Source organism: Tachypleus tridentatus, chromosome 9, assembly GCF_004210375.1.
Source record: "Tachypleus tridentatus isolate NWPU-2018 chromosome 9, ASM421037v1, whole genome shotgun sequence".
NCBI classification, from domain to species: domain Eukaryota; kingdom Metazoa; phylum Arthropoda; class Merostomata; order Xiphosura; family Limulidae; genus Tachypleus; species Tachypleus tridentatus.
In genome coordinates, this window is record NC_134833.1 from 133,361,557 (window position 1) to 133,388,290 (window position 26,734).

At 34.6% G+C, this 26,734-nt stretch overlaps 1 protein-coding gene across 4 annotated transcripts in view; it reads right to left on the bottom strand.

The window, feature by feature from the left end:
• Positions 1–18,743: 18,743 nt before the first annotated feature.
• LOC143226417 (uncharacterized) overlaps positions 18,744–26,734 on the bottom strand; it is a 93,021-nt gene continuing 85,030 nt past the window's right edge. For 3 of the 4 annotated variants that reach the window (XM_076457353.1, XM_076457352.1, XM_076457354.1), the window contains one exon: positions 18,744–20,131. In XM_076457353.1, the coding sequence (XP_076313468.1) occupies positions 20,125–20,131 (7 nt within the window). In that variant the 3' untranslated portion in view covers positions 18,744–20,124. Of the gene's footprint in view, positions 20,132–20,323; positions 20,407–26,734 lie in introns of all 4 variants that reach the window. The other variant, XR_013014605.1, reaches the window with a different exon arrangement.

The window sequence follows — 26,734 nt, forward strand, 5'->3', positions numbered from 1 at the left end:
GACATTTCTAGAACCACTGAAAACATGGATTAAAGACATTCCTACGCAGATAGAAAAACAAATTTCACACACACAAGTTTTTTAACATTGACCTTTTACATATATGATTAAAAAATTGAATTCGAAATCCTTCTAGCTTCACATTCCAGAAATTAATTCGCATTTCAATCTATGAGGTTAAAAAACTAAAACAAAATCAAACTATAATAATTCCCTAAACAAAGAGGAATACAAACGCTTCTGGAAATTATTTTATAAGAGCCTGTGACACTTAGCAACAATGTCCAAAAGATATTGTTAAAAATGAATGTTCAATTACAGTATTGATTTATTACAATAACAAGACAGCTGAACCCACAATAAGTAACAAACACTTCCACATGGCATGAACATTTAAAACTGTTTCCCACACCAAAAAGTCTTTAAAATGGCATTCAGTGTTGAAAAATCATACTCGTTACATGAAAAGAAATCTATATTTCAAAGATATTTCAAAAGGTAGGAATAAAAATTTTAGAATAATTTCATAACGTCAAAATCATTGCACATATATATGTTATTTTTTGGATTAATATATACATTCCGGTGCAACAATGTTCACATTACTGTATCCAAACAGATTCCTTTGGCAATAAACGAACAGAATAATACCCAGGTCGTTCCAAAGACAAAATTCGTTTAAAGAATGATTTCAAATTAATGTTATACTATAAAAGCTTTCAGTTAGTTTTTCACTTTAACATTTAAACAACGAGGTACTTAGTAGAGAATTTCACGGTCGTTCATCATAATGAATGAGATATATCGTTCCCAGTGACTGGCGCACACAGTGACGTGGATAAAATATGTTATATTTACATGTTTATAGATTTTTATTTATAAACACGATAAATAACAACACGAGTAAAACACGAAGTTCGTAGCACTCTGTTGTTGTTGAAAAGCTCTCTCGCTACAACAGTTGAGAATTGTCACAAACACTGCGACACTTAGTCATAGATATTGGAAGTACAGTAACACATGTAATACAGTTGAAGAAAGGTTTTATTGTATTACGCGTATTACAACTGTATTTTCAACGGTTTCACTCTCTCGACATTCATATATACATTGGTTTTATGTGAATAAGGTAAAATTAACACGTTGACCCTCCCAGTGGCTCTGTGGTATGTGGAGACTTATAGCGCTAAAAACCGGATTTCAATACCATGGTGGACACAGCACAAATAAACTATTATGTAGCTTTACGCCAAACAACAAAACAAATAAAGTGATTCTGAATATGAAATAATCAAGTTTACAAAGACTAGATAAGAAGTAAAGAGAAAATATGCCTATTATATCTCACGTAGAGTAATGAATAACCAAAATACAGTCATAAGCGTACGCGTATTTACGTTTTTAATAACCGACTCGAAAACGTATATAAAGTTATCACGTTAAATACACAGCTCCCTGTTCAAATCATAAAAAAATATACGACCCGTGGAATTTTGCCTGTATTTTTTGACTGATTTAGTTACCTGTTAATATTATGCACTCCTTATAAATGTTTGTAACAGCAAGTCATCAAAATAAACAACAAACTACATAGCGAGTTTTAGGAGAAAACATATATTAACAGACACAAACAGAGATGTAAGAATTCAAGGATAAAAGTCAGAAAGTCACTACCTCTAAAACAGCTGTGAATTGCCTCTTAACCTGATGACCTTTCTATTCTCAAATGACGAAGTTTAGTATTAAAAGAGCTTCCACCTGATGTACCATCTCTACTTCAGCTGAGAGAGATGAAAATATGAGCGTTGTTCATCCATCATCCACTTGTAATGTATTTTCATGTTTTGATTGACAGTGACGACGTCAAGATGCCGCCTTTAGGGACCACCCTAACTAAACAAAGTAAATTATCGCAAGTTCTAATAAGTTACAGTGTCTCTGCAATCAACCTCGCCTCACTAACGCTATGTGATAGGCCAATTTGTCGGCTCACGGCACGCCCTCAACATCGATATTATTTCTCTCGGGGCGGTACGTCGTAGCCATGGTAACGAGGTCACCATCATAACGTCTCCTAATTGGACAACCAGACCAAGCACCGTCTATGTTATTATCAAGATCGCGCGCAGTCTCAGTGAGGGCCATATTTCAAATACGGGGTGTTCCAATGGCCAAAAAAAGCACAGATATACTGAATATTAGAAAATTTGACAAAAATATATCATAAGAAAATGTAACTAAAAAGTATCAGTTTTTTTATAAATCGAAATACGTGTAATTATTTCCTATACACTCTTTACTCAGTCGATTAGTTATAAATGCTCTACTTTGATAATTTTATACTGGTATATATAAATTCTAGCGACAATATAATACAGTTATACTCTGCCAGTTCTTTCTGTTTCTCTTTCGAAAAGAAGAAAAAGACAAAGAGCGCAAGCGAGAGAAATCTACTCTCGTCTCGTGCATTTTTTTTCTTCTATTTATTCAAACATTGAAAATGCAGTTTGGACAATTTCGCTCGCGGCATTCGAGGATAGATGACGAAATATGTTCAGTCAAAAAAGTGAAGTTTACGTATGTAAACAAGCAGATCACTGATTCATAACAACACCAGTGTAACACACTGTAAAATATTTTACTTGAAACAACCAGCATCTATTCCTTAAAATATATTAGTTTCCGATTTCAGTAACACTACAAACATGTACAAAAAAAAAACGACTTGTGCTAAATCAAGTACACAGAAAAACTGTCATATATGCAAATACTCCGCAAGTTGGTATACCCATTATTTTTATTTTTTTTTTTATCAACTGTGTTCCTTGTACAGGATCAAAGTCTATATATATATATGATTGACAGTTACAGTTTCTCTGTAGTGTATCATTTATGGACCGGAATACAGTAAAAAACTGATACTTTCTCTTCTTCAGGACTGTCGTACTGAACGATAATGTATGGAGTCGATGGTGTTTATTTTCACGCAAAAAATACTCGGAGGTAATATAAGCTAGCCGTCCCTGATTTCCACTAATCGCTGGTAAAAGAGTAGCCCAAGAGTTGGCGGTGGGTGCTGATAACTAGCTGCCTTCCCTCTAGTCTTACACTGCTAAATTAGGGGCGGCTAGCGCAGATAGCCCGCGTGTAGCTTTGCGTGAAATTAAAAAAACAAACAAACAATTTCCAAGTGATAGACGAGAGGGAAGGCAGCAACTACAGTGGAGCGCCATTAAGCCGCGGACCAGTAAACCGCGAAATCGCTTAAGCCGCTGTAGCAAGTCTTGTCACCGCTAATTTAAGAACGTGTAAAAACGCGGCTTACGAATTTAATCCTGGCTTTATAACTTCAAGGGGATATTTAAAAAGGATTTGCTTTAATTTGGGAAATAAATAAAATATATTACAATAGAAATCGACCGTTAATCTACCTTATCCGCTCTCTATGTCAGCTTTATGGAGGCCGCCATTGTTACCGAATCACACCTCTCCATATATTAAAGTTAATCCGCGGTAAATCCGTGAAAAAAGTGATCAATAATTAAAGTATTATTTTTAATTCGATAATCCGATATAATGATCACGCAATGGCCCGGATGAGGCTCCTCGGCGGAGCTGTTGGCGACTTCGGCTTTTCAGTCACAAAGGTTTAAGCCGCGGTTAAGCAGGTTGACCCCCCAAATACCGCGGCTTAACGGCGCTCCACTGTATTAAATAACACTTACCGACAATTCACGGATTGCTCTAATCAAATTATAGGATTTGGCTGCCACTCTTGTGGCCCACAGTGCGGAGAGCGAATTTCTTTCTGTGTATGTAGATGACAATAAGATGCTAATTATGGAATCACAAACCGGTACACTACCCTACTGGGCCACACTCGGCCCATGGAAGCGAGTTCCTATGAAAGTAGCGGCCCGGCCTGGCCAAGCGTGTTAAAGCGTTCGACTCGTAATCCGAGGGTCGCGGGTTCGAATCCCGGTCGCGCCAAACATGCTCGACCTTTCAGCCGTGGGGGCGTTATAATGTGACGATCAATCCCATTGTTCGTTGGTACAAGAGTAACCCAAAAGTTGGCGGGGGGTGGTGATGACTAGCTGCCTTCCCTCTAGTCTTAACGCTGCTAAATTAGGGACGGCTAGCACAGATAGCCCTCGAGTAGCTTTGCGCGAAATTCTAAACAAACAAACAATGAAATTAGCAGTGGAGTGCCACGGTACAAATATTTCCTACAAGTTTAATACAGACATAATAAATACTATGTTAAAGAAGCCGATGTGCAATATTCTGCATGACATACTCAAATATTTAAACATGTACATCTCAGCGAAGAAGATAACTTAAGTCCCTTGCTTGAGTTTCAGAACATGAAGGAGTTTCAGTCAAAAGCTATTCACCCAAATGAAAGAAAGTAACTGAAAACGTCAGAAAAAAAAAAGTATAATTTTGTTATGTCAAATGCAAACAGTTTTTTCTCTCTTAACATGAACTGAAGAATAGCTCATATAGTGACAGTAACGAGACTCAACTATAATACATTATGACTTTAAGAGGAATACGTAAAAAAAAATATTATCCTTCGTACACAAAGTTACGTTGATAAGCAGGGAACTTTAGTGCGTTAACCCTAAATTGTAAACATGACACTTTACATGGTATACATTGAACAAAACAAGTTTTTACTCATATATTTCAGACAACTGCTTTCTAATTATTTTCTTAAAACGTAATTAATCATTTCAGCTAGGAATGAATAAATGTTACTTGTAATTTTTTCACGTTATTCTGCCCGTTTATTCTTTAAGTGAAAACAGAGGCTGTATTGTGTTAAATATGTTTTATTAATGTCGTACACCGACTTTTGTTGTTCAGAACTTAATGTGTTTTTTTTATATTGTTGTAAAACTTAGTCAACTAAGTATCAAAATTATTGTAATGTATGTATACTAATTGTAGAGAGACGGGCAATTAAAAGTGTGCAAAATGTATTACTTGTTATGCTGATGAACAAACGTGGATAACACCAAATGAACAGTATATTTTATTAAAATTTTTGAAGTTAGTATAAAGATTATTTAGAATCAAAGAAAACAGTTTGTACTAAGAAGACAATTCTTTGTTTACTGCTTTGTAAAAAATGAAAGATAAATAGTGCAGTTCGGGGACATTTGGTGAATTACACTACGTAACACAAATTTTGTTCCTGGATAGTATGTGTTATTTCTTAATTGCTTATGTTGTAAAAGTACAGAAAATGGACATTATTCCCTTTAATCTTTGCTTTTGTGACCTAGATAATCAAATTTAGAAATTAACCTATTTTCTATGTAAATATGGGCAAATTTGCACATTTTCATTTACATAAGGTCTGAATAAAACAACATATGAATCAAGATTTACATGTATTTATATTAAAGTTATACAAAAATGTTTAGAAGTGAGTAGTTTTTCGAGATTTACGACAGTAATGTAAATCACTTTCACGTATCAGCCTCCAAATATAGTCTCCCATCATGTTTTCGTTATACGCTCCCAAGTCACTGAAGCAAAGTTTGAAGAGAAAAATAGGTCTTTTCTATTTACTTTAGGCATAAGCAATTGAGAAATAACACTTTCTGTCCAGGACCAAGAAAAAGTAAACATTTTGTTACATGGGGTTATTTAAATTTAAGAAAGACATGGGCAGGACAGAAGAAAAATGGCTTCCATGTCTTTTTTTCATGTATTTGCAAACTAGTTAGTGTTTTCTTAATTATTAAATTTGGCCACAAAATTATGGGAAGGGAAAAACTGAGGAAAGAACACAGACTAGCAGATATTTCTACACAAACGAGCTATTGTAATGCTTTTTAAACACTGTGGTTTCAAAGAAGGTGCTTGTTCTATGAGAAAGGTCAGTTATTACTTACAAGACATTCAGGTATAAGCATTGTGTTCCTACTGTACGGCAATATTCTAACTTACATAATTAATATAAAAACATTAGTCGAAGAATGCTGAATTCTGTACCTAATGGTAAATAGATAAAAGGGAATAATAACTCGGAGAAAGCTCTTAAAAATAATAATAATAATAAAACACGTAAACCGTAATAACAACTTTAATATGACTTATCATACAAAACTATAGGATTACGTATATTTTTGCCATAAATGTCTTAAGTTTTATTCCTTAATGTCTTGGGTTCTTTTTCCCCAGAAAAAATGATTCTATGTAAAATAAAAAAAAAAAACAACTGAACTTAGAACTAGCACAATTCCGTGAACTTCCTCTTGTAACACTCGCGTTTCGTCTACAACGTCTACATTATTTGATACGCGTTCTGGAAAAATAAAGTATTTTCTCTGTGATAATATTTTCTGCCTGGCGGGTTTACCTTCAATTTGTTTTGTATTTTGAAGAATGAAAGAACCTTGTTGTATTAATGTTAAAATATATCCACATAAAAATTTGTAACGATTGTTGTGCATAATGAGTAGAAAATATAGATTGGAAATACATTTCTTTCATTAGTGTTTGTCAGTTTTAAGAAATACTAAGTAAAACGTTATTTCCAGCTTACGTGTATATGATCTTTATTTATTTATCTCGAAAGCTTCAAAGAAATATACATAGCAGTCGTAGAATAAAAATGACGTCACAAGCGTTGATTTTTATATACATTTGGCTATTCTTTGTTCAAACCAGAGACAGTTTATAGCTGTAACGTTTTTGAAAAGCTATTGAAACTGAACGCGCCCGGCCTGAGGCACTTGTACGGAAACGTTTCAAGCAGTCAGACAGCTAGATATCCTTTAGTTTACACAGCCCCAAATTTACTTCTAAGCGAATAAACAGCTAGCATTTGGGCACCAATTATTAACAGCTTTGAGGCAGATCATGCGGATTTTCCCGCCAAAATCAACCAACCAATCGCTTCAAACGGCACATTGCTTAGGGATTAAATGCTGATCCTTTCGATATTGAGAACACGCACATCATGTAGTTTGAATACGCAATGGATTATAAAGCTTGCAATGTTTGGGCCCCAATACAGACGCAGTTCGACTGTTCTGTGCCTTTTGATATTCTTCTAGCCTGAGTAAACAAAAAAAGTTAAAAAAAACTGTCTGGAAAGCAATAAAGTATCCGTTGATTTCCCACAGTTTATAACTAATTTATGGACTCAAAAGTAGAAACTACTGTTTATACCAAAGATGAATGTAAATGTTTTTAATATAGAAAATTCACATACACCTACTTAGAATATTCGTTTTTCATTATAAAAGAAGCAAAAATTAAAAACGTAGTAATACTGTATTGTTTTCGGTTCCTACTTGCTGATACAGGAAACTATATGGATCAAGGTGTGTGCGGTAGTAATCTTTGTTTTCCTCTGTGAAGCGGAAACATTATTCGAGTAGTCTGACAACGTGGTTGCATGGGCACTCTTGTGTGTCTTTCAGAGTGTGAGAATTGAAAACAATTATTGTGACTGAGTTCGCTTAAATTTTCCTTAACTAAAACACACACCCCAAACTGTTTGAGTATCTGGTCACGTGATTAAGGCAGGCCTCAATAGATATAATTAACCCGCGTAAGTAAGGTATGGTGATAACAATTATTATATAGAACCTCCCATATTTACATATATCCGGTCGATGGTCCACCAAATAAGAGTACGTTACGCGACCCATACTCACTTTATGTTCATAATACACGTTTCCGTTGATCAAAAGCAAATTTAAGTATTGTATGATGGGTGTTTTATATACAAAACACCATTGTGGATTTCTCATTCACTGATTGTTTAGAGGACCATATGAAGTTAACACAATCAGACGGATTCGTATAGGCCCACGATGAGTGGTATCATCCCAAGTAGTGTGTGTGTGTGTGTGTGTGTGTGTGTGTGTGTGTGTGTGTGTGTGTGTGTGTGTGTCTTATAGCAAAGACAAATTTGGCTATCTGCTGAGTCTACAAATAGTCCTTCCGATGGAATCTTACTTAAATGACCCATCGTGTTTACTAGTTGTCAAACAGAACTCGTTTAAAGACAGTCTTTATTTTTGAGGTTCACATGTTCCACAAGAATATAATTATCTAAAGTCAACGTTTCGAAGATTTGATCTGACTTGAGAGAGCCACATAAAAGAAGCAAATGACTAAGGACACATAATTTCTGGTAACAAAGATCTGATGTGAAGATCTGGTTCGAATGCAAGAAAAAAGACAATATGTGAATCGTTTATGTGTTGTCTAATATGAAAATAATTATGATACTTAAAACAGAAATACTGAAAATAAGAGATTCAAAACTACCGTATCACGAGGAAAGCAAGACCCTGTTTCAGTTTGCCAAATTCGCGATCCATACTACGTAATATTGTTCAGCATTCGAAATGTAATTAGACTAAGAGAAAAATGTATTTTTAACTTTTTTTAAATATGTCGTGTTTTCGTTACATTTATGTTACCACGATAAAAGGCGTAAACAAATACAAGGTAGTTGTGAAGAAGGCATTTTGAATATTAACATGGTTATCAAAATCACGTGGCACCTGAAGTGACCACGTTCAAATACCAGGTGGCTTTCGCCATTCCCTTCGTTCCCATCTGTCGCCACAAACTAAAATCAATAGAAACGCGTTCGCCGTGACAAACTGAAACGAAGAGACGCGACTGCCGTCTGTCGATTGAACAAAAAATTCCAAGTTTTCCAAATTAGTAAGAACAACGTCCGGCATGACGCAAACAATGAACTTACATCATAACATGTACAACCTGTAAATATCTTCGAATGAGGCCTCGTTTGACCTACCGTGACCTTTTTTTAAAACAGTGTTTCTCGACCTGTTCCGATATCATTTACCACTAAGTTTTTCACAACAGCTCACTCACCCAAGATAGAAATATATTTTATATATATATAAATTCAAAAGGTAAAATGATTTATTTAAATCATTCATTTAAAACAAATTAAACAATTGATAATATTCATACACCATGATACTGATCCCAACTAACTCCTCAGTGAACCATTCATCCACTTGAGATTCACTGCTTTAAAGGACCTTCAAAATTTCGCGAACTACTATTCTAACTTTAATTTTATAAAATTTATAATTCCTTAGTAGAAACAATCCCAAAATTCAATACTACACAATCCAGAAAGGAATTAAATCAGGCTCAATATTAGCTGCAAACCCCCATGGAATGTACAAATATACTTTTATTTCAATCTAGGGTTACTTAAACGTACAAAAAGAAAGTTATTGTTTTACTTCAATTCAGGGTTACTTAAACGTACAAAAAGAAAGTTATTGTTTTACTTCAATTCAGGGTTACTTAAACGTACAAAAAGAAAGTTATTGTTTTACTTCAATTCAGGGTTATTTAAACATACAAAAAGAAAGTTATTGTTTTACTTCAATTCAGGGTTACTTAAACATACAAAAAGAAAGTATTTGTTTTACCTCAATACAGAGTTACTTACATATACGCAAGAATGATAAATAATAAATAACAAACGTAAACATAAAGATTTAAGAACTTTCCTGTTTAAAGTTTTACAACCATGGAGGGTAATGTTGTCAATAGAAAACTAAATATCTCAAACGATAGATTGTACTTGACAGAGTAATAGTACAAACCAGTTCGTTTTTGAGGTTGTTTTTTTTTATCGTGCGCGTGTGTGTTTCTTTTTTTGAAGTAGTAATTTTAGCGCATTATTCAACATTGCCACTTCTGGGAGATTTTCAACGAGTAACACAACCTACAGAAACCTGTCAACCCCTGGAAGGGCGCTTTCAAGCTACACATCTGTCAGAAGAATTGATCAAAAAATATTTTATTTTCCTCATCATAAAGGCTCTTGAAAACTTTCAAGCACCGCCACTCTCGAGCCAAGCTGACGCGAGTCCAATATCGTCTAGAAGGACAAGAATAGATGCTCGAGACCACCACGTTCTCAGACGGGTGAAGCACGTGCTTGTCTATAGATTTTGGAAAACCCTGGAGACTGTTGTAATTCGAATAACTTTATGAAAAGCTTAAAATTCTGTTACGTATGCAATCTTATAAAAAAACAACAAAAAACGCGCAATTATAATCGGGATGTATAGTTTTGAACAACACTTACTCTCTCGTACAGCTATATTGTGAATTAAAATCCCGAAAGACTATTATTGATTAACCCTAGGCAAATAAAAGTTATTATTTATGTGTTAAGTGGATATGTGTCTGTTCAGTAAAATCTACGAATGTTCAACGTAGAAATTAACTGAGAAAGCCAGCGCAATGTACGAAGAGAAAAGAGACAGGTTTTATGAGAACGGTTTCAACCTAAATAGCATCATAAAGATAAAAGTGAAACATCAGTGAATGAGTAGAATTTTTTAAAAAATCCATTAGTGGGTATAGATACTTTTGATTTTCAATATTCAATTATGAACAGGCCCGGCATGGCCAGGTGGTTAAGGCACTCGACTCGTAATCCGAGAGTTAGAATCCCCGTCGCACCAAACATGCTCGCGTTATAATGTGACGGTCACTCCCACTATTCGTTGGTAAAAGAGTAGCCCAAGAGTTGGCGGTGTGTGGTGATGACTAGCTGCCTTCCCACTAGTCTTACACTACTAAATTAGGGACGGCAAGCGCAAAATAACTCTCGCGTAGCTTTGCACGAAATTCCAAAATACATGTGAATTATTTTCCTGTACGTTTTCCGACGTGATTTGTTATATCTTAACAGTTTATAACCCGTTAATACACACTTTACAATACCTTATCATCTGCCAAAAGTTTGCGAATATTCGTTGTTTCATTGTTTTGTCTGTCTGTATTGGTAGGTTTTATCACGTATACTGCTAACAGAAAATGTATATTTGAGAATTTTTTTTTTGTGGGGTATCATAGGTTCTGATCTCTACAGTTAAAAGGACTAAGGAAACTATGTTAAATATCAGGTGAAAGTGATACTTACGACGTAAGTACGAGAAAACGGTTCTAAGTACTTCTTTCAATACATACGAGGAGAGCAGCCTTAATGCAGAGAACCAGCATGTGTCATGTCGTCAGGCTTTCCTTCGGTGATCAGAACTAACTTATAGGTTTTCATCAATTACGTACCTATAAAAATCGACTGTGGTTATCGTTTCGTCTCGTCGTACCGGAAGTTAACGCAGCAACAAAAGATCCGTCATTTCCGTTAGCAGCGCACTCTGTTGAGCTTCTGGGAGAATAAAGTTATTTTCTATTTTAATTCCCCTTCCAAGCCGATGTCACAGTTCTATTGCCAAGACCACGTTGTGGTGCTGTACAATAATGTTTTCCCCTAATGGTACAGGGGCAGCTTTGAGGACTTGCAACGCTAGCCGAGTTTCAATGCCCATAGTGAGCAGAGAACAGATAGTCATATTATACAAAAAACAGAAATTTCAACTTCACAATGGTTTAAAAAATTAATGATAAAATAGTTTTATGATTCACTGAAGTTAATTGAAAACATTTATATGATGTACTGGATGATAAGAAAAACATTTTCATTTAGCACTTTCGTAGCACCAATTAGGCTTAGTATTTAATTTATTTCGCTTTTAGATAGAACTAAAAGTAGTAAAAGTATTATTACAGAAGTCTGCAAATTTAAATTTCATACAAGTTGTTTATGTTTTAATAACGGATTTTCTATAATTCAGTTACACAGATTTCAAAATAATATTCTTTTTGTTTCTTTATCACGTAAGGATTTGTTTAGAAATAAGGAAAAAATAAAAATTCTTACTTAGAATAAATTATTATCTCGTTTACCATAATGAACATTTTTATGTTTGGGTTATACATATAACGATCGATACGACTCTCACGTCGCGATTGGTCTAGAGAAATCTATAGTCAGTGGTTGTCAACATTTTAAGCAGAAAAAACGTAACCTATTTCAATGAAAATTATTTACTTATGTAAAAGTACATATGATGTTTTGTCAACAATCTCTACGTGATGGAGAAAGATGGATATTATTTTCGGATTCAGAGTACAGGAATTACTGTAGAACATGTAAAAATATCAATACTATAAACCCATGGAAGGCCTGTGTTATTATTAATTACCAATCATAGGGGCTATACATTTTAAATAGAAACAGAAATCCACCTGTTAACGAGTACAGATAGACAAATATACTTGTGTTACGTTCTTACTTATAAAATATAAAATGTATTTGTGTATCTTCGTTTTTATGAGTAATAATAATCTTTAGTCACTTGATGAGTCAAACTGTTTTTGATTTGTATCAAGAGAATATGGGGTAAAAGTCTAGCTTTACGTCAAGAATATATTGGAAACAAAGTCAGTAAGGACACTACCTCTAGTTTAATATCAAAAGTGAACAGGAAACAAATAGTAACGGTACTGTAGTTTTACCTCAAGACTACATGTGAAACAATTCAAGTTAGAGCACTATGTATAACATGTAGTTTATCTGAAGAGTACATTGGAAACAAATCCAGTTACGACAATATCTGTAACTTTACCTCAAGGATGAATACGAAACCAGTCCAGTTAGCTTTACTTGTAGCTTTACCTAAAGAGTACGTGGAGATCAAGTCCAGGTAGGACTTTAGCTCTAGCTTACCTCGAGAGTACACTGGAACCAAGTTCAGTTAGAGCACTGTAGATTTACCTAAAAAATATATGGGAAAGAGATCCATTTAGGGGACTTAACGTTACTTCAAACGTTTGTAAACCACTTTAATATGAGGCAGTGTTCGTAACTATATTGCGAAAGTTCTAGAAGACGTTACCTGTACAGTTTTATTTGAAATATCTATGTAGCACATCCAGCGAAGGAATTAACTGTAGGTATACTTCAAAATTCTGATATATCTAGTAAGGCTTTTATGTGGAATGTCTGTAAAATACATCCAATTACAAGGTTTCTTGTAGCTTCATTATCTGGGAAAAGATTCACTTCGGATCTTATTTGAATTATATGACTTTGCTTCGTGAATTTCTGAAACATGGCTATGTTCTAATACAGCTTTTGAAGGTATCTAAAATTGCGTGTATTTGATTCTTACACAAATCACCGTTTACTTCAAGCAAACTTATGATTTCTGCCACTGTAAAATTTATAATAATATATTAACTCCTTCCTTTTATAAACATAAAGACACAAGTCTTTAAATTATTAGGCATTTAAACAAAAGTTTGTTAAGTGTCTGTTGCACCATTCGTGTTTCTTTCTCAGATTCATCTATAAAAGCCTTTGTTTTTAGGAAACAAAACTGGTAAGTGAGAGATAAGAGCTACTAATAGATCAGAGACATATTTGCTCTTAGGCTTCTCAGAGAGGACATTTCAAAATCGAATGATGTCTCCTTCACTTCAAACAGCCAAACCTCTGTGTCAAAGTTCACAACACCAAATATTTCATTTTTAGGTATCATTTGATAGGGAACCATAACACATGAATTACAGTAGCTGAATGTAATGTTACGAAAGCATCGTGTAACAAGCGGTGTAAAGATAAAAATAATTCGTGTTCATGTAAAAACTTCTACCAGCACAGTTGATAAAAATCATACGGTAACAATTAATAATAAATAGATTTAATTACGAGTAAATGACAGTCTACAAGGCTTTCACGACCACTCTACTTTAAGCCGTCAATTAGCGCTATTTTCAACGTCAGAATCAGTACACTCACTTCAGTGATGTCGAGAAAACCCACTTGTACAGAAATATATATGTAAAAACGGCTCGTTTGGGTTGAGAAAATATTTTACGTAGAAGAGCAAACAACGTTTCGACCTTCTTCGGTCATCGTCAGGTTCACAAAGAAAGAAAGAGGTAACTGACCGGAAGCTGACCACATGTTTGGAAGGGATTGTGTAACCCAGTATCACCAGTTCTAGCCAACATTTTTATGACACAAGTTGAAGCACAAGCAATTAACACAGCATTACATCCACCATTATACTGGTACAGATATGTAGATGACACGGTTGTGGGATTCAAATCTACAAAACACATACTTAATTTTTTCAATCACATTAACTCTACACATCTCAACATTAACTTCACATGTGAACAGGAAGAAAGCAATCAAATATCATTTCTTAACCTCAAAATTACAAGAACCGACACACAATTTAAAACAGAAATCCACCGAAAAATCACCCATACTGGACTATACATTCCTTGGGACTCAGCACATGAAACAAAACAAAAACACAACATACTAAGAAACCAAATAAACACAGCCATAAAACTATGCTCACCAGATAAAATTAATGATGAATTAGACAAAATAAAACAATAATTCATCAACATCAATAAGTTTCCTCCACAAACCGTAGAAAACATTATACGCACACACCTAGACAGAAAGCAAAATCAACCAACAAAAGTAAATATATCTCACGAATCAAATAATCACGAAACCATATACTGCTGCATACCATATATTCCCGACATCAGCAGAAAAATACCAAACATTTGGCAAAAACTAGTAACAAAATATGACATTCCAGTTAATACCAAATTTATTCAAAAACCAGGCACAAAACTGATGTCTATACTATGTAAAAACTACACTGACAAACACCACACCAACATTATTTATAAAATACAATGTGATAATTGCCACGACTTCTATATTGGAGAAACAAGTAGAAAAATGGAAACCAGATTCAAAGAACATAAAAAGTCACCTTCACACGTTTTCGAACACTTCAAGTCAAATAAACACAACATAACCATAAAAAACACTCAAATACTAAATAAAGAAACAAACATAAACAAACGCAAAATTAAAGAAGCCTTACTTATACAACAACTTAACCCAAAATAAACCAATATAAAGGAACGCCTTTATACCTATATTAATATAATAAAATAAATAAAATTATATATTGAAACATCTAACACCGCCCTCTACATTCCGACACTCAGTTACACAACCCCTTCCAAACATGTGGTCAGCTTCCGGTCAGTTACCTCTTTCTTTCTTTGTGAACCTGACGATGACCGAAGAAAGTCGAAACGTTGTTCGCTCTTCTACGCAATATATTTTCTCAACCCAAACGAGCCGTTTTTGCATATATAGTTACACTCATTTCGTTTTACAATCATGAGAGCAGGAAGTAAGACAACATTGTGTGAAAAACAAAACGTCAAAAATGAAACGATTACCAGATATATCTTTAAGATTTCTTCAATATCACGTGGGTTTCCTGCTTTGCACCCATGACAATAACATCAACACGTGAGCTCCGTTACTTCTGATGTTGGTCGTTTCTAGAGCAGCCAATAAACGTTTAACAAATAATCTCTTAGCGTGTAAAACTTTCAATACGGCTCAATCGTGCAAAGCTCGTCGCTGCCCAAATTGTATTGGTCGTATTTCTGTATTGTCAGCATGTATTTGTGATAACAAGCCGGAACTGTTGTGTCCAGACAACAGAGCTGTTTACAGTAGTGTCTCGACCCCGGGACGGATGCTAACACTTTTTTTTTTTTTTTCAAGCTTTTACTTGATTACGCGAAAATCTGATTGTACTCAAATTTGAAGCGAAGCTCTAACTTTGCTACCTGCTTAGCTCAGCTGACACACGGACGTGTAATCTGAAAACGTGTGCTCTGTAGTAATGAGGTTTTAAAATTTAATAAAGTCTGGAAATGATGAAAAGCCTTGAAACACCAGCCTGGATAGCAAACGGGTGATGTGTACCTAGCAAAACCAATTTCTGTGTGCCCTTGATTAGAATGTAATGTAGAGAGAGACTTGGCAATAGCTTAGTTGAGTGGGATGCTCTCATAATTACAAATATGACGAACTATTTCATGTTATTACGTTCACTTAATGACTCATAAACATTACGTATTGACCTGCACGGATTTCAGGAACGTGTCTTTTTCTTTTTTTCATTGCTTTTATCTTCCATTTTATTACTGTCAAATTTGTCATCGACGTTGTCGCTTGTAACCATGGGCGCTTAGAAGGTAATCTGGTAAGAGTATCACCTCTCCAATATTTCTTAATGAAATTTTGGACTTAGATTAAAACTTTCATTGAAAAAAACAACATTTATGTTGCGGAACTATCCATAAGGTATAAACAGAGGATGTCCATACGGAATATATATATATATATTGTCAACAAGAACAACACGTGTAAAAATTAATTTAAATTGCTAACATACTATCTACCATTAGCTGCAAAAGATATTCGTTACGTTTTTCATAAATTTCGTAACAATAAAATTGAAATGTAGGTAATAATTATGCCCATCAAACGTTTCCTGTCACAAACATACACGTTATTCAACTGTAACCGGCGGCGCTGATCTCTTCTTGTAAGGTGGGGAGCCATTTTAAAAAGAATATTTCATGACGTCATTAATTAATCAATTAAAACAATTCACAATGACCAGTAGAGGGAGAAATTTCACGTGATTCCATAATCTTTACAGCAGTCGTGTTTGATTGCATCTTATGGTATGCAAAAATATAATCACATATCTATAATAATAATATTTCAGTATACTGTTATCTAAAACTGAATAAAGTTATTCACTTTAATATTTTCCAAATGCGTTATTTTAAAATACATTCTGCAATAGAACTGTTTTTCCGATGCAGTAACATAAAACAAGAACCAGGCAGCTAATTAGAACATTAATTTTTTCGCTTTCTAAAAATAAAAAGACACCTCTACATTTAATCAAACGTCTGTGATGCATCTAGTTGGGACAAAATTACGACTTACTTTCTTTTATTTTTTTCCTTTTATTTTTACGCTAGTATTTAAACAAATAAGTAAAACATGCGTTTCCAGCATTTTTGAAGTAGCAACGTTTAATCATTGCAGTTGAGGGATATCGAGCATGTCATGTTTCGGGTTTCAGACTGGTTTAATTTCTGAAGAAGGGTGGTGGAAGATTCCAATACGATCCAGTCCAACGCATACGCACACATACAGAGAAACAGAAATTATTGAACACATATATGTTTAATAGGTCTGTGTGTGTTTTGTTATGGCAGATCCACATCAGATTATCTGCTGTATCCACCAAGAGGAATCGAGCCCCTGATTTGGGTAAATCCGAAATCTTACCGCTGTCCCACCGGTGAACTTTAATAAGTCTCTAAAATGAGAGGACAGATACATATACTCCCATGCGGAAGGTGCAGGGGATTGTTTTTACACTGTCAGCTTAGTTATGAAAATTTAGAACTAAACTGACACTAACCTTGTCGAAAAGGGTGAGGTATTATTGGGTTTACGGCCGAAAACATCATTAACGTCGAGAGTATCCGAGTGATGAGTCAATGGATTTTAATGAGCATACGTTTCAGTTTCCGTGTGTACTTATTAATAAATTACATTAAGTACTTCTTGTCAGTTTGTTACGTAGAATTGGCTTCATTTACTTTAAACCATATTTTTAACTCTGATCTACAGACAGCTTACTTCCGATTAGAAGTTATTAATAACAATTAACATCAAAAGAAGCGAAATGCCCTGTATAGTATCAAATATCATGTTTTAAGTATAATATTACACTATTAATCTATCAACAATAACTATTTTTGATTACTCTGCATTCGTGACAGTTGAATATAAGTTTTCTCTAGATTTCAAGACATTCCTATATAATGGGAAGATTTGGTTATTTTTGTACTTTACTAAAGCAACCTAGGTTTTTCAACGGGTTACAAAAGTTGCCCAATCATTGATGTCTAATGTAAAGTTTTACGATTAGATATTTTAATTTTTCTATATTCTCAACTTGATGCTTCACGATGTAACGTAAGCGAATATAAACAATAACAATGACTCTTAACGTTTATTTTTATCAGTCGGGGTCCAACACCACAAAAATTAAAGGTATGGTTCGCTCTACGAGGACACTTAACCTTAGGCCCAGTTGTTAGTGTCCATCTGTAAATACCAGCTTAAAATGGCACAATTAGTTTTTTTCTGGCATAACTTGGTGGTTAGTGCGTTCGATTTGCGATTTTTGAGTCCTAGGTTCGAATCCCCGTCACTGAGAATGCTCGCCCTTTCAGCCTTTAGGACGTTATAATGTTACAGTCAATACTATTTTTCGCTGGTAAACAAATAGCCCAATAATTGACGGTGAGTTATATGCCTTCCCTCTAGTTTATCACTACTAAGTTATGGACAGCTAGCGCATACAGCTCTCGAGTAACTTTGTACGAAATTCAAAACAAGCGAATCAACTATTTCTTTCATCCCTCTGTATCGATGAAACCATATTTCTCAGTACCTCTCGAGATAAGATAATGAAAATAATAAAAGTTATGTTGCCTTTAATTAACAATGGTAAGAATCTAAAAAATTAATTGTATGGGAAGTTATATTCTATTGTATATTATGCTCAGCGCATGCAGAACCACTGTCAATACGAAATTAATCCCTCAAGTTAGCGACGTATGTTTATACCATTCACTACTGGTTTAATTCACGTGCTTTCCCTGTTTTAACGCTCACTGCAGATAAGAGACGAACAATCAGTTTTCTTTATAAAATACACAGGGAACCTCAAAAGTAATTAGTGACATTAAGTGGAATATTCTTGGTATTTTTGTTGATTTTTTTTTTTTAAATAAGTAATGTTATTAGTTACCCTGTAACCAATAAAGTTACTAACACATGCAAGTTGGTGTACAAATAGTTTTAAAGACTCGATGGGGTCCATGGACAGCTTTCATTCATAATAAACAAACAGTGACACTAAAGTCAATATTTTATTATATATAAGCCTCGGCAGATATAAAGTTTAATTGTCTTTAAATGAATATGGGATCATTAAAGATTGCAGGATTCATAGAAATTAACATTTGTACATTTTTCTCCCATGAACTCAATGAACAGATATCAAAATACACTTTTCGCATTTTTATACTTCAAGCCACTACCAAAGTTTTAAACACTGCAGGTTTACGTCCCTGAATAATGCGAAAAACGTATTTACAACCTTCGTAACTTAACATAGTTTAATATAACTACGTTAACATTTATATTCTAGCTATAATGCTGGAAAGGATCCCATTAAAAAAAAAAAAAAAACATATACAGCAAAGTAGCTCAAAGTTGGAAAAGGAAAACCACAGATGTAAACAATCATTTTAGAGCTATGTCAATTTATATTCTCATTACAATGTACTTATCTAATTGACAAACAAGCTGCAACCAAATTCTAGGATCCATTAATCATTGGTGTAATTTTAATAAATTCCATACTTTGAAAGATAGCACCGAATTACCCCAAGAAGTCTAAGATTTTAATAAACAATGATAACTTTTACTTCTTCCAGTAATGTAACAGATCAGTGGACACATATAGTACAGACAATACAGTTTAATACTTAACGGTAGCAAAATAAATAACAATGGGCGATTTAAAAACTCGAGTTTCTTCCTATACTTGGTGTTTATTTATTCACTAACCTAAAGCAGTAAAAGTCACGTGCTATATCGGGTCCAGTTTTCTAGCGTACGTTCAATTCGTTTAGCCAATTAATTTTGCAATATTAACTCACATGCCAAGTGTAGACATGCTTAACTGATAACTCCACGTGGGCAGGGTGCCAATTTAATCTTAACGAATAATATGCTGATAATAATAACATAGACGAATGAGAGACAAACAGAGCGTATACAGCGATAAAAGACAAATTCTTAGTTGTTGTTATTTGCTTGTTCTTTCACTATGCAATGACTCCAGAGGGAATGTAACTGAGAAGAACCACTTTTAAAACATGTTCGATTTTTTGTTAACATGGTGAATATGGGTTTAACCTTTTCTTAATGTTTATCCACATTTGTTTAATTTTATAGCTCATGTTTTAGGTTTAATTAAATGTGATTACATGATGAATTCTGTAGTGCTGTCGTCACATTCAGAACATTACAACTTCACACAGATAAATTACAGTCGAAAAGTCAGAAAGATATTGACCACGTACTGTGTATCTGACATCACAGAACATCAGATTAAAGCCGGATAAGGTATTTTTTTTTAAGCCGTCTTCACAATCTGCCAGTTCTTATGGGATGTTTACTTGTACTGACATCGTGACGATCCTGAAGTTGTCAGGCGGGACATAAACCTTTCAGTTCCTGTGGAAACAAGAACAAACTGCCATGAGTATGGGATATATCACCAGTTAATTTCACAACTACGGCCGGGCAAACGAAACAACAACAAAAATATTATTCGACTTAACCAACTTGAAATGGATTAAATAATAATAATAAAAAATGTCTGAACGAGTTGCTCAAATCACTCCAAAAACATGAAATTAAACGTACTTGTTTATTGTTGTTAAGCCAAACAGCTTCTTCCAGAGCGCCTCGTGGCAAATGAAGAAATAACAGGTGTGCTTATTTAATAACTGAAGTCACAAACAACGCATGTAAAGGAAAACAAAGACTAATTGTGAAATGTGACACAAAACAACATACAGGAATGTTTGTGTGATGTAATATCATAAAAATCTTCAATTAATTTTTAAACTAGAATAAAAAAAAAAGCTTCAACCTACTTCACGCCACCATTACGTAGTTAAGCATATGGCTGAAGCAACTCAGCCAAAACATTATTGTATTCATACTTTCAGTCACAGAATGCATTGTGAATATCCTGTTTCTAATAAAACACTGGCCAAACTGGATTTATATTTCACGCAGGTGTATAGAAATGCAGCTGTGGGAGTTTACCATTAAAAACAAATAGCTTGCAAATACTGTTTTTTTGGTTTTTCTTGTCATTGATATTTTGAACCACAACACGACATTATCTTCCAATTACGTTTGAAGAAATGAGAGAAAAGAATTTTGTAACAATTGTTGTTAAATTCAAATCTTGTACTTTAGAATTCGTCTTAATGTCCCATTATATTGGTAGAGAAACAAAACTATGCAACTTTTGGTTTCAGTTCGAAATAAGCTTAAGTTATTGAATTAATTGGTACTTTTACACATTCGATAACATTAATCGGTTCTGGTACTTTGGTTCGGCATGGCCAGGTGGTTAAGGCACTGGACTCGTAATCTGAGGATGGCGGGTTCTAATCCCCGTCACACCAAACATGCTCGCCCTTCCGTCCGTGGGGCGTTATAATGTAATATTCATTCCCACTAATCGTTGGCAAAAGAGTAACCCAAGAGTTAACGGTGGGTTGAGTGCTGATGACGAGCTATCTTCACTCTAATCTTACACTGCTAGATTAGGAACGGCTAACCCTAGTGTATCTGTGGGCGAAATTCAAAACAAACAAATCTGGTAGTTTTCAGATGAAAATTTAAAAGAAATGATAGCTTAATCTCGCAAATAATGATTTTATAGTGAACAGTAGAAAACGAAAGTGTGCTTTGCTTAAACTTGTTTTGATTAACACGTGTTTAATCTTGTATTTGTTGTTGTTGTTTTTTTAAGTTTGAAAATATTTATTTTAAATTACTACTTAAAATGCCAAATTTTATTATGTTTAATCCTTCGCGTCAATTTCATTCTCAGAAGTAAAAATTCAGAGTAAATTAGCTCTAAAACTTTTAAAATGTAAAATCTTAATTTTCAAAATCTGCGAAAAATCAAAATGCGAGTTCAGTTTATTTAATCAAATGAAACCCTTGAAAGATATATATAAAATTACCAAACGCTCTATAATTTGAGATAAAATCTAAATATTTTTTTAGTTACCTGCAGGGCTCAAGAAAGCCCTGAACATAGGCCGAGGTATTGCATTTCTTCCACTACCTCTTCTCGGGTAACTGCTATCAGTTTTAAACAATCCAATCAGAGATGCGTGTTAGGGTCATGTGATCGCTCGAGCAGAGTGCAGAAAGGAAACGTCATCAGCAATCATGAGATTCGATTATGGATCCATCAGCGCAAGAGATGATCGTAAATTGAATTCTTACCACTTGCAGTAAAGCGCTTGCAGGAACTTCCTATATATTCCAGTAGTTCACATTTTTCCGCTAACTTAAGCTAGCCCTCAGTGCCTACTTCCATCCTCTGTGTCTTGCTTTAGGCCCTCGATATGTTGCTTGCATTTTAGTAAACAGGCAACATTTCAGTTCGTGTAAAGCCAGTTACCTTACTTTATATGTAGGGTGAAAATAGGCTGTAATATGAAAATAAACGTTCTTACCCGATATAACGGCTTTAACCTACTGTGAACGTTATGCAGTTGTCCCAAGAATAATCGTATACAAAAGATCTGCATGATTTTTAAAACATTCCTCTGAACTTTGTGATCTGAAATCTAAAAACATACATTCTGATTTATAGTAAATTTTACGTAAAACTTTTATTTTAACTTTAGTCAATATAGAATATCTTCTTTCCCCACTAAGTTTAAATTGGTAAGTGTTGAGATACATGGTTTAAGGCAAAAATATTTTTGTAACTAAATCGCGAGATGCAAGGCATGGTTTAAAGTAAACAACAGTATTTAGTAGTTATTAGGCGAGATGTAAGACAAATGGCACACGGAACACTTGTCTCGAAAAATCAGGATAGAAAATCATGACCGATATCATATTAAAACGTTGAAAATTACCTCGCCTATGGGCTCGAACCCGGAATCTTTTAAGCAGCTAGCGACGCCTTTGATGCAGGGCATGATTTAAGGTAAACGATATGTGTACCTAAATGGCGAGATATGTGGAATATTAAACAGTATATGTAGCTAAACCATGAGATGTATGGTATGATAAACAGTTTGAAAAGCTAAGTATTAAGATGTATTGCTTAGCATATAGTTCAGTTGGCTAAATGGCAAAATATATAGCATGTTAAATATATTGATTACACAACAAAATGGTGAGATACATAGTAGAGAACTTATTTGGTTTAGTGATGAGCTGCGTGGCATGGTAAACAGCTTATTTAACTGAATGGTGAGATACGTGGTTAATAGTTGATGTAGAAATGGTGAGCTGCATGGCGTGGTAAACAGCTTATTTAACTGAATGGTGAGATACGTGGTTAATAGTTGATGTAGAAATGGTGAGCTGCATGGCGTGGTAAACAGCTTATTTAACTGAATGGTGAGATACGTGGTTAATAGTTGATGTAGAAATGGTGAGCTGCATGGCATGGTAAACAGCTTAATTAATTAAATGGTGAGATGCGTGGTTAACAGCTGATTTAGCTAAACCTGATTAACGGCTTCTACACTTATGTAAATTTATACTTACAGCCTGATAAACATAATATATATACGTCTAAAATTTAGTGACAGTTCCAAAGAACGAACGCTGTTTTATGCACCTTTACGATCCATGCTTTTTGAAAATGGAATCCCATGTTATGAAATCAGTTATTAAATATGAAAAACATTAGGAATAGAAATTATGCTAACCAAATATTTTCAAAACTAAGGCATAAAATGGCATAAACAAATTTGCGTGAAATTTGAAGTTCCGCGAATTATCAGTTATAGAACTGGATCTCAACCGGGTGGTTAGGGTGTCGGACTCTGGATCGAAGGATCCATGGTTCAAGCCCGACTGCTGCAAATTTGCGCTCCGTCCTTTGGTGCCGTAAGTGCTCTATAAGTGTAAAGGTCAAATCTCACTATTTGGTCAGGCAAGAGGATTCGTAGTTAGGGACAGCTAGTGCAGAAGGTATTCGCGCAATTCTCTTAAGTTATTCTGATTCTTGTGCTCTAAACTTGCTGCTGTTTAATGTAATCTAGGCCTCACATAAATTACATTAAACAGCAGCAAGGTTGGAACACAAAAATCAGAATAACTTAAGAGAATCAAAGCGCGAATCGGTTTTTACAACAATGCTTCTACTGTGTATCCGTCATGAAAATATAATTAACCAAACTGTTGATCGGTTTGTAAAGTTCAAAATCCGTTTATAGAGCAAGAAGTTTTGCCAAATTTCTCTTTGAATGACCAATAAAGTAAACAAATTATTTTGTTATTAAAGCTGCAGGCGTTTAGTTATCCCAAGCATCGAACTTTCAGTTTTACTTTCTTTAGACAATTTTCGAACTTCGTTAGGTGGGTGTCAAATATAAAGATTCCGTGTTTAATTAACCCTGGAACTACTAATGAAGTACCTATATAAACCCCATCTGTTCTCTATTCACCACATTATTTGTGGATCCATGGCTGTGATCGCTACAAAATCCATTGTGTGTGTGTGTGGGGGGGTTATATGGAAAAGCCACTTCCCGGTATCTGCTATGTCCACTGAGGAGCATCAAACCCATGATTTTAGTATTGTAAATCCATAGCCTTTCAGTTGTTCCACTGGGGAAATACAAAAATCCATAATAGCGTACCAGTCACTACTGCAGTTAATCGCTCTACTAAATTACTGGTGCCATCTTCCAAATGTTTTAATAGAAAACGGATGGTTTCACTCATTTTTTTTCGTAAGTATGTCATAGTGACTGTTGTAATAGACAAAAGCATATACTACATCAATCTCAGAACGTTTTCAAGCATTTCGTTTATTTTATCAGACTATACATAAACTGATTTACGAGTTAATACAAGATGTATAAGTTTGTTTATATGGCCCGAGGGTCGCGGGTTCGAATACCCGTAATACCAAACATGCTTGTCCTTTCAGCCGTAGGGGCTTTATAATGGTATTAATTCTACTATTTGTTGATAAAAGAGAGCCCAAAAGTTGGCGGTGGGTGGCGATGACTAGCTGCCTTCCCTCTAGTCTTACACTGCTAAATTAGGGACGGCTAGCACATATAAACCTCGTGTATCTTTGCGCGAAATTCAAAAACAAGCAAACAACGTTTTATAGACAGGAGTTTCGAGCTTCTGCTATGAGAGTACTTGCCTGTGCAAGTTGTACAATTTACGAAATGCTGGATGCGTGAAATCCAGATACTAATCCTTCGCACATTCAGAAATAAATGTTAATAAATGATTTGACATAATTTTAAGACACTCGAATATGCGGTACAAGAACAGAGATACTGATTCACTACAGAATGATTGTCTTCAAGAATGTTGTTCCATGACACTTTTGCTTAACTATGTCACTAACTTAACCATGTGATCTGTTGCCGCTATTGTAAATAATCACTTTCAAAAACATGTCTAATAATTTAAGCAAAGTAGTTTATGTTAACTCAGGAACATGATATTTGTTTGTTTTTTTTTAATTTCGCGCAAAGCTACTCGAGGGTTATCTGCGCTAGCCGTCCCTAATTTAGCAGTGTAAGACTAGAGAAAAGGCAGCTAGTCATCACAACCCACCGCCAACTCTTGGGCTACTCTTTTTTTCCCAATGAATAGTGGGATTGACCGTCACATTATAACGCCCCCACGGCTAAAAGGGCGAGCATGTTTGGTGCGACCAGGATTCGAACCCGAGACCCTCGGATTACGAGTCGAGCGCCTTAACACACTTGGCCATGCCGGACCTGGAACATGATATATATATTTATAAAACAAAAAAAACATTTATCGTTACTACACCAAACAGAACATACACACCTGTTGCGGTCAAAGAAATTCAATAAGATCATTATGGTATTACCGTTTCGGATACAACTACTACCGAAACAAAATAACGAATGTGAATTATCGTGTTTGTGCGTGTATTTCGGGCATAACTATCAGTTAAACTAAATAAATATAAATTAGTGTTTTTTTCTGTTTTAGGTTAGACTTAACAAATATGACCTATTGTTGTTGTTATTATTTTCACACAGGTCATGATATTTCACAATGAGCAAGAATACAAATTTAAAGCGACAAAATCCTTTTAATAAATTTAATTTAAATAAAGCATAATTTTTTAAACTATCATTAAATTCTCTCTAACGCACCTACATTTTACAACCCACTCCTAGCAACAAAACAGTGTCAGTCCTTGGATCGGTATCAGTCAATACAGTCTTTAGTTCAGTATCAGTCAAAACAGTCTTTGGATATTGCCTAAACTGCTTTGGCATTTATAACCATATACAACTTTCTTCCAACAATATCAGACCTCTAGTACATATTTTTCCAAATTTTTACGAAAGATGTAGGCCTAAAACAGTTTATTATACTTACCATACGAAACGAAAAATTATACACAGACATTTATAAACATTATTCTTTAGGCTTGATTCTGCTTACGCAATAGAACATAACATAGTATTGTAACAATCACTCGGTTACCAAGACGACATTAATTGCTCCAGCGTATAACACAGTCAGTGTACTTAAGTATGATCGAAGCGTTGTACCTGTTCTAGAAAAATATCTTACTTGTTGTAAAAGTTGCAACTTTTAATAAAGTGTATTCAGTAAAGGTTTAACGAACGATACAAAAACTGCTGTGCATTTGGGTTTGCACTTTGATTCTAAGGCAAAAATAAAATATAAAGCGAGTGCAAATATTGCTCAATAGTACTTGAATTAACGACACCGATTTGTGTTACTTTCCAGTTTTAATATAACAATAAGAAAAGAGTAATGAGCTACTTGATCACACACTGACAAGAAAAAAGTCGAACAAATAAAGCCAGTTTACACTGAAAATCCACTGAATTTGTAATCCACTTATGAAACATACTGAAATCTGGTTGGAGTATCTGTTCTTTGGACTCAAAAATGGCCACAAAACCACAAAACACAAAGTGTGAAACCACAAGTTTCAATGTAACTCTGCATGGACTAAACAAATCTCCATGACTTATTTGGTGAAAATCCATTAAAAGGAGGGCGAAGTAGTAGTAAAAA